At 44.4% G+C, this 9,993-nt stretch overlaps 1 protein-coding gene and 1 non-coding gene across 2 annotated transcripts; both read right to left on the bottom strand.

The window, feature by feature from the left end:
* Nucleotides 1–782: 782 nt before the first annotated feature.
* On the bottom strand, nucleotides 783–923 carry LOC144160190 (U4 spliceosomal RNA). Its single transcript, XR_013320375.1, has one exon. It is a non-coding gene; the product is annotated as a U4 spliceosomal RNA (small nuclear RNA).
* Nucleotides 924–3,329: 2,406 nt separating this feature from the next.
* LOC144158836 (uncharacterized) lies at nucleotides 3,330–5,138 on the bottom strand. Its single transcript, XM_077690000.1, has one exon. The coding sequence runs from the start codon at nucleotides 4,920–4,922 to the stop codon at nucleotides 4,113–4,115; it is 810 nt and encodes a 269-aa protein (XP_077546126.1). The 5' UTR covers nucleotides 4,923–5,138; the 3' UTR covers nucleotides 3,330–4,112.
* Between the last annotated feature and the right edge of the window lie 4,855 nt (nucleotides 5,139–9,993).

Here is a 9,993-nt window from a genome sequence, read left to right on the forward strand (position 1 = left end):
ACCTTTGTTTTCGCTGGGTTTATATTTATTCTGTTGGATTGGGACCATGAGTGCAACCTTTCAAGAATACCGTTACATTTCATTATTAAATTATCTTCACATTTACCAGATATCAGTAAAATACAGTCGTCAGCATACATTATAAATTTTGCTTCCGAGTCAATTTTTACGATATCATTAATGAATACATTGAAAAGGAGGGGTCCCAGCACACTTCCCTGCGGTACACCCGTTGTTGTGGGCAAAAAGGATGAAATGTTATCATCAATACAAACGCATTGGTGCCTGTTGGTTAAGTAAGACTGGAGTAACGATAACGGAGTTTCACGTATACCATTAAGCCTTAGTTTGTGTATTAGTATATCATGATTAAGACAGTCAAAGGCCTTCGTGAAATCTATGAAAAGGCCGAGTTGTTGTTGTTATTCCGTCGTCTTCATCACGTGCCCTTCCTTTGTGCAAAGTTGCCTTTCCAGTAGTGCCATTCGGCTTCTTTTTTTTTTTTTTTTCGCTGGCCAAGACGTAACAGCGCGTGAGGTTGACTCACAGGACAAGCGGACAGAGGACAAGACACAGGACAAGCGGACAGGACCGTTAATAAGTCAGTCTTTCGTCAACGGTGTCTGGTTCAGCAAGTATCAATACAGCCTGACCCCGTGTGCATAGAGCCTTAATTTAATTTCCGCATTCTTCGTGTATTCATCATAGCAATAGCGCTCTCGGCCTTGGTGCCAGTACACCACGAAACTCTGCCGGAAGTCTGATTTTGGTTTTGATACGAAGCCCCGTAGGGCCTGCCAAAAATTGCCACGGCCGACGGTATTTCACGTCGTCCAGGCGGGGTATTGGGAAAAGTTTTCAACTAGCAATAGTCGCTCCTCGGTAAGACCTCATTGGATGCGACACTGCCTCTGCGCAAAGCTGACAAATATTGCGTCCCGAAGGACGCCCTTCAACCAGGCCCTCAGAACGTCCACAGTGGTGCAAGTCACCTTTCTCTTACGTACGTTTTATTCTTTTGCAGTATGATAACATTAACTTAACAGTAGAAGTTTCAAACCCAAGTTGCAAATACTTCTTAGTTTATATTTTATACACTTAAAATATTGACAATATGCTTTGCGATATTACATTACTTGCGGATCATTCAAAAGAGGACCGCCAGACTTGCGCGCCATCTAGGTAGTTGCAGCAGAAACGTTCAATGGCGCCCTGTCTTGAAAGAACAACCAACGCTTGTTAACCTCGGTGTTTGCGGCAAGATACGGTCTCCCGCTGTTCTTTGCAGTGCTCCAAACGTACGCAAACTCTTTGCCCTTTAAAGGTTGAAAGTTCACAGCGATCTACGACACCAGCGAATTCGCAGATGAAGAAACCTGGCTCTCAAGCAGCGTATTCGGTGGTGTGTACATCATGTACATCTTCAGACCTGCTTATGCCTTTGCGAACGGTGATTGCTGTTTGTTTCCGCTTTAGATGCATTACACGTCATCCCGCGCCACCGTCGGAATAACCGCAGTGTAAAAACAGTACCCGTAAATGTACACCGTAGGACTAAGCGATTGTAGACACCTCTGAAGATTATGTTTCAAGCGAAATAAGAAGGAAGAAAAAACGCAGTTTCCGAAATGGCCGCGCACCATGCAACCTCTGTTTAAGATAGTCGCGGGCAATTAAGTAGCCCGTTTTCGCGTTGGGGTATAATTGACATCACTTAGCAAGCGAGTGTGTATATTTCTGAAGCCGATTCAAACGTGTCGTAGGCGTTACTACAACACTAATGCAGTCACCAAAACCTAAACAGACCAAATTAAGCTACCAAAAGCGACCTATTCTGGTACACACGTAAGAAGGACAGCTTTGAGGGGTACCTCGTGAAAGGAACTTTATTGTGACAATGTGTACGCACATACAAGAAGTGGTCTTACACAACTTTCACAAATGAATGACGGTGTAAACAATAACGCGTGATATAAAAGTAAAGTAACGGATACTATGCGGAAATAAACTGGCTTCTAGCTTCTAAGAATCCCTGTGCCACAGACAGTTATTGTGACCATGTGTACACGTAAAAATAAAAGCACGTCTCAGCTAAACAACAAAAACAACAGTGAATGATTTGAGCAATATACAATATGTGTTGTGTATGACAATAATGACTGTGCCCTCTCAGCTGTTGAGGGTGTTTGTAAAAGAATTTGAAAAACAATGAACGTTTTTTTTTTTTATAAGGAACAAAGCACCGTGTTATGTGAGCCAATGAAGGCTGTAATCTCTCAGCTCTTGACAGTGTGTTATCACAAGTTTTCCATGAATGTACATTACAGTGAGGCCAAGTTTTGTGGCTGACTGACTGGTTACCGGAACGGCGGTACACGACTAGATGCAACAAGAATGGAGTTCACAAACTCAAAAAACTTCTCCGCCGACAAAACAACAAAAATAACTCGGGCTGATGCTTTAAAGAGTAGCCACGGCTGATACTCTGGAGCAGTGACAGTTTTGACAACCAAAGATTAAAAATTCTAAACTTGTGACATCAATGTCAGAGGCGGAACACGAGCCAATGTGGTTGCTAATCACAGACATTAGACATCTCAAACAAAGACCTGTTTGCGCTCTTCGCTAAGCGTGCAGTTGAGCTAATGTCAGGTATTCAGATCAAAAAGCACAGCTTCATGACGAGTGACATACATTTCATTATAACAAGTATTTGGCACTGGACAGATATTGCACTCAAGAAGACTAACAAAGCGCAATGTCTACTTGGAAGTGACAGCCATTTTTAGCATATACATGGCTTCAAACAGAACACCAGAAACCCAGAAGGAATATAAATATGACTGACTTAGACGGATGGCATTTCTGAGGCACATTTTACAATTCATTGAACACTTGAACACTATGACTGGTGACCTTACAAACAAGTGAACACACAATGTCAGAGAAAATAAAACCTGCCACAAACATTAGTGAGGCTGAACTAAAAGTACACAGATTAACTTGTTCAGGAAGCATACAGGTTGGAATTAAGGAAGCGTCTTTGCCTTTTTAGAGCAGCTGTTCATTTATTAAGACGTAAACTCGAGACTAGCAGGTAGGAACTGATACCTAGAAAGGTACACGGATAAGAACAAGCGAAGCTTGCAACAGAGCTTAATGTTGCATTAGCAATTCTAGTGTGCATGTCAAGTAGTAGAAGGGCAGAAGCAGTAACTTCAGCATGTACAAGAACAAGTTTGTACACCTGACAAAAAACGTTGGACTGCGCTTAGCCTGTTTTGCTACCCTCCGCACATAAAAATCCAAATTCACATTTGTACCGGTAAATATTTTGTTCTTGACAACACAAAAAATAAACGGAACAACGGGAAACATCACAGCGACTGCATACATCCAGAACACAAAGAAAATGGTGCTAAACATTCTAAACATTACTCAGTGCTGACAGCACATGTGCCATCGGTAAAAGAATGCGCTAGATGGTAACAGTTTTCCTCAATTCACTACAAGATTTGTACTTGTATTGACTATTTCTGTGTCCCATGTGACTAGCTTCCCTGTGCAAAATATTCTTCACAGAGGCACTTTGTGCACTTAGTAGGCTATTCAGCACGGCTCTTGGGCTGAGTGTGTTCCAGTAAATCATAAAAGTAGGTAGGCATGCCTTAGACGCACCGGCTCCACTTCAAACAAATTTTGGACTCCACACACAGTCGAAGGAACGCTGCATTTAAAAGCTAGCCTCCCAAGCTTACAAGGTCATAGGTGCACACTCCCTACTCCCCTGTTAAAAAACAGATGCGCATTCATGGACACGCTCCTACGGTTTAAAGCTGCCGCCATTTCGATGCCCTGAGTGTTCAGCACCGAGATCTACAGGCAGCATCAGCTGCTGTTCACTTCTGCGCACCTCTGTAGCTTGATGACACGTTATGAACAAACGGGCTTCGAAGTCTAACCAACTCGCATATGCAATATTATCACATTCACGATACTATTCATCGTTTCATAACACGACTCTTTTTTTCCACTCTTCAAAGTACACCGAAAGGGCTTTGAGTGTTGTTACCATATCCTACTTAGGTGCTCGAGATTTCACAGTGGAGAATTCACTGTGGTGGCTTATCTTGATGAGCGGCTTCAATGTGGACTTGGAGCAAGTTGGCCTGAGTGAACACCTCCGAACAAGCAGCGCAGGTGAACTGATGCTTTTCTGGGTGCTGCATACTGTAGTGCCTCTCAAGATCCTTGGTCCTGGCAAAACGCAAGGGACACTTGGGGCATGCAGATAACTTGATGCCCGTGTGCCTGGTGACATGCTTCTGGAGGCGGCCACGTGCCAAGAATTTAGCCGGACAGTAGTTACAGGCGTACTTCTGTACGTCCTTGTGCGTTCGGACATGGGTGCGCATCTCGGCCTTGAGGAGGAACCGCTTGGCGCAGTGCGGGCAGCGAAAAAGCTTCTCGACGTGGTGTGTCTGGAGGTGTCGCGTCAAGTACTCCTTCTGCGAGAACACGGCTCGGCAGAGGTGGCACGACAGGGAAACACTGCCTGAGTGCTTTGACACGTGTCGGGTGAGGCGGTCTTTGCTGTCGAAGGTCTTGGAACAGCGCTCGCAGAGGTAGACTTTCCGTTTGCGTGAACGTTCCTCTCTGTTTGCGGTGTGGACGTTTCCGCAGTGCTGACGCCTCGTGGCTCTGTCTTTGAACTGCTTGGCGCACAGGTGGCATTTGTAGCGTTTTGTAGTAGGCGCCCGCTCAGCGTCACACCACTGCTTGCTGGTGGAGGGTCTCGCGTCATGGCACCCAGTTTCGAAATGTTTCATCCGGATGTGACTTCCCAGGCTGGGCCTGCTTTGGAACACCTCTGGACAGAAGGGGCAGTTGTGTGTCTTGAAGAGATCTCTGCTGGCACGCATCTCGATGTTCGAGAAAAACTCGACGTCTCGCTGGGTGACCTTCCCGGAATGCGCGACGCAGACGTGCTCTCCGAGGCTAGCCGCGTCACCGAAGCTATCCAAGCAGAGGTGGCAGTTGTAAACGGATTGAGCGATGCACTCTGAATGGCGCTGCCTTGTGGAATGCTCCCTCGCCGTTTTGTTGGGTAAATGCTTGTGGGGATGTTGTGCCTGGATGTGACATCCGAGGCTAGCTGCGTCACCAAAATCTCTGATGCAGAGGCGGCAGACATACTTTGTGGCATTGTCCTTGCGCCCGCCAGTCTCTGGAATGATGCTGTTTAAGGGCTCAGCCTGGTGGTTCGACTGTTCCCCTCCGTTGCTGGAGCACCACCACTCAGTAACGCGCACCTCCACACGCACATTTCTATCTGAGCCAGCAGTGTGCTGTGTCATGTAGCAATCTCTTTCTTCAGCAATCTCGTCCGAGTCAATCTGAATGACTGACATGGCTGGACGCACGAACTTCTCACAAGGCGTTGTAGAGCCAGCCTCGTATTTCCACTTCTCCTATCCAGCTGAGTTTTCAGGCTTGGTTTGGCTTGCAGGCGCCAACCAAGAACCTGTTGAATGAGAACATGAGGTATGCAAAATGGTTCCTTCTTATTTAGAGGACATATAGAAAAGGCAGCAACCATCAGTTGCGTCTCAACACAGCACTCACGAATTCCTACTGCCATCTCCTCGGTCAAACCACACATCTTTATTGTGACAACTGTGGATTGCCGGAAACAGTAGAGCACATCTCGCTAGAAAGTTTGCCATGCAGCCAGGAAAGAAACAACCTTGCGCAGAAGATCAAGCGCTTCAACCGCATATCTCTCTATCGTTGGAAGCTCTCTTTGGACCCTGGCCGTTTCCATCATCTCAGCAAAAGGGTTAGCTATTTACACATCGGTGTCACAGAGACAATTTAGAACTAAATATCCCCATCCTGTGCAACCATCCAGACTTCTACATCACCTACTCAAAGCTACATATTTTTTACTTTTTTTTTTTCCCCTTCTCTTCTGCTCGATTTTTTAGGGTCTTTATTCCCTCCTCCCCATCCCCGCAGAGAAGCATGTAAATGACAACTTGCCGGCAGACCTTTCTGCTTTCATCCTAAGGAAATCTATGAATTGTTCTTGTAAACTTTATGGGTGTCATTTTCTATATTGCGTGTGGATTTCAGTTCTTTTTTCGATTTTTTCTTGTTTGTTTAATGTTGTCGCTTACTATACTGTATGCAACTGTACTGTATCGTTCAAGATGCCTAATGGTCATGTGTGCTAATATGCATAATTATTTTACTGTTGTAATTCAATGTGCATTGTCAGGTTATTTCTCTTGTATTATTGCTTAGAAAAGTTTCCAACTCAGTATCCTGTAACATTTATAACCCCTTCACCGAGTGTTCCCTGTGAAACAGTCAAAAACCACACATTCTTGTTATTCATGTGTTGCTGTATGCTGTCCTTGCAAAAAGGGGGTGGGAGCTGGTCAAGCTGCCAACAGCAGCTTTTTCTTTCACCCCCTCATGTACTACTTGGAACATGAAATAAAGATTATTATTATTATTAAAGAGCGCTCCCTCTTGTCGGTCTGAGTGACATCCCAACACAGTAGTTTACGGAGTTTGTTTCATGTGGCTTATAAAACTGAAGCTTTTGAATGACATGTTCTTGCATGAAAACAAAATATAAGCACCTCATACACACGATCAGACTTGTAAGCATTTCTTTTCTTCTTTTTTTTTCAGTGTTTAGGCTTATTTCTGATGAATTTGAAATGCAAATTAAAGTTACATTACATCTAACCCAAAATAAAAATTAGAGTTAGTCCAGCGTGACCCAACTAAACAGAGTTACATCTGAAGAAAACTTGAGTGAGTACAGCACTAAAGCTATGTCTGAAATTAAAGCTTAACTTATGTCCTACGTAACTAATGTGACTTTGCTGTAGTGTTCCACTTACGCCCGGCACATGACGTTAACACAGAAATAACATGAATTATATGTGTCACTGTGTTACAGTGGATGCAGCATTGGTAAATTGACTGACACTGCGACGATGTTCGTGCCTTTATGTTGGTCGAGGGGTCTAGAGCACGTTCATCGCATATTGTGGCTGCTGAAGCGAGGTGGATTTTTGATGTGCATTGATTATTGCTGTTTTTTTTTTTTTTCTGATCAAAGCAGAAATTTCTATGCCTCACTGATGATGACCGTCCCGTAGAGAAAACACAATGCAGGAAAGCCAACTTCACACAATTGGTTTCACAAAATGACGATGATGATGATAAGCAAAGGCACATCAAGTGCCTTGAGAAAAAAAAATGCTTCTCTGTGGTCGCAATCGAACCTGAGTCGCTTTCGTTAGGAAGCCGACGTCTATCCGAATGCACCATTCTGACGCGGTCTAAGCAGTCTGGATTTAACATGAAGCTAAGTCTCACTGACGACGATCCTCCCGTCCCCATTACTCTATGAACCCCACATCCCCTACGACAGTGAACGAGTCGCTCACGCGAAAGAAAGCTAAGCGTTTCAACTACTGCTGTCTTTAGACGAAGGGGCATTAGTTTTGGTACGATTTGGTCAGCTTTTTATACGAAAGCACTTTTCGGTAAATACGAAACACAGATGAAAAGGGAAGAAATAAGATTAAGAAAGTAGTACCTTTTGTCCCGTGTGCTATGCGTGCTTGTATAGCCTGACTATGAGGAATCCTCCTCACTTCAGCAGCCCCGATAAGCAATGAAGAAGCTCCAGACCCTACAAGAAGGGTGGAGGAATCAACGTCGTCGCAATTTCAGTTAACCAATGCTGCATCAGAAATTGTAATTTGAGTTTTTTTTTTTTTTTTTTTTTTGCGTAATGTCATGTATTGGCCATAAGGCAGAGCATCACAGTAAGGTTGTGTAGGTTATGTAGAATGTAACCTTGGTTTTAATGCGTAAGCCTTCTTTCCCCGAGTATCCGTACCACAAAAATGGTGACGTTTTGTGTATGCACAAAAATTTAATAATAGCAATAGTGCTTTGTTTCCATGAAATCATCATCATTTATTATACCCTTCAGGGCCCCTTGCGGGGTATTACATAAGGGGGGAGCAAGAACAGAAATTCCACAGCAGGTGATGGTCGATGGTACAGGCGTAGAAGTGAGGCAGATTCATAAAGAAATGGCAGCAACACAGCAAATATATATACATATGTACCTAAAGGAACTGTAACAATAAAAATAAGGAGCGAAGACCCCTTTCAAAATAATTAATATGAGCCATTGATTGGCCACATGAACCAATCAATCCCACACATGTCCCCACCCGCGGTCACGTCACTCAACACTCACTCTCATGCACTCATGGCACTCATAGACATAGAGTCACTGACCGCGTGGAGTGGTTAAACCATTTCACCAGGCGGGCAGCACATGCACAAGATTGATCGGCAAAGTTAAGACATTTAATCGTTACAATAGTGTGAGTGTAGATTATTTCTTGAATGAAATACGCAAACTAAGAAAATGTAAAAGGGTAGAAAAAACCGTGAAAAACCCACTTATGACATCACTAATTTAAAAATAAACAAAAACAAAACTTGCAAAAAGAACCAACCACAAGCCTTGTGTCTGCACGAAAATGCGTAATTGGCGAAGTTAAAGCGTATCGCAAATGTGTAGATCATTGGAAAAAACAAAGGGCAGCAAACAAAGATATAACGAAACAAGAGTTGCCCAATGTCACATAGCCCGACCAAAAAACGACAAAAAGTTGTTGAATTCGACTGCTACCAGCGACATCTGGCACACACAAAATTAAAATAGCAAAGTTGGAAATATCTAGCACCCGCCACAAGGAGGTGGCGCTTTGGAGAACCCGCATGGGCGCAGCTTTGACCGTGGCGATTACGACCTCTTGGACAACGCAAGCTCCTCCGGAAACGTGTCCTTTTTGTATAGCCCCTGCCATTGATGCAACTCTGGACCATCTCTTCAAGACATGTCCGGGTCTCCAGTCAGCTCGAGTTCACCGCATGAGGGCCCGCGGGTACCACCCAGGATGACAACCTGACCGTCGCCGCTGAACGCATGGTTTCCAATATGGGACTAGTAGATTTCATTTATTCTATGCCCAAGGGTATAAAATGTATATAAACTTTTAAAAACTCTAATATGCTATAAATAGGCTATAAAAAACTAGCCTATCATCCTCACACAATTAACTCAGAAACAAAACATGAGAATAACAAGCGCACATGCGATGCCACCATACGATGCCTCAAGCGGTGTGAAAAAGCATGCATCATAATTACAATTCTGGTCATTCTCGTAGCCCTTTTTTTATTTCTGGTTCCCAAAGACGCAACTTTTAATTTTTCTTCGAGTTTCGTCGGACCACTGGTCAGTGGTCTGAACTGCCATTTCAGGCAACGCCAGAACTAGGCAACTCGAAGCTACAGTGCCTACAGCGCATTGTACTGAAACAATGATGTGAAGCTACGTCGGACATAGTTTGGTTTCGTCCATTAAAAAAATGAATAAAAAGGTAGCCCAGCTTCACTGACTTAGCATAGCGAACGCCGATGTCACCAGCAACACTGCCTGGCATTCCCTAATTGCAAGGTTAAGATTCACAGAACTTCTTAAAGTCAGCAGATCACTCCTCGTTTGCACGCCCACTCCCGATGGGTGGTTGCTTCTTCCAGAGAGCGTGCGACTTTACCTCTTTCCGAACATTCCAGAAATGACTGCCAAGCGCACTCGTCTATATTTCTCCGAACCATCTGATGGGTGCGCACCCCCCAATAGACCGATTCCCTCCAGGACCCTCTCATCATTGACTCTGCCCACCTACGCTCAGCGCGTGCTCTATCCCGTGCCTTGGCTATGGCGTACTATACTCGGTTACAACTCAAGAACGGCACCACCTCATGTAGTGTATCACTCCGCCAAAGCGCCGGACCCGTGACGTCAGTGCGCGCACGTTTTGAAAGGGGTTTGCTATGAATGCGTGATATCGTCTGCCTTGTCTCACGCAGTTTGTTTGT

This window comes from Haemaphysalis longicornis, unplaced genomic scaffold (assembly GCF_048455015.1).
Source record: "Haemaphysalis longicornis isolate Haplotype H1 unplaced genomic scaffold, Haemaphysalis longicornis Haplotype H1 scaffold_10, whole genome shotgun sequence".
In the NCBI taxonomy this organism is placed as follows: Eukaryota; Metazoa; Arthropoda; class Arachnida; order Ixodida; family Ixodidae; genus Haemaphysalis; species Haemaphysalis longicornis.

What these genes read in the sequence shown, in the direction of transcription:
- LOC144158836 (XM_077690000.1), bottom strand. Translation starts at nt 4,922, where the DNA reads ATGCGTGCCAGCAGAGATCTCTTCAAGACACACAACTGCCCCTTCTGT.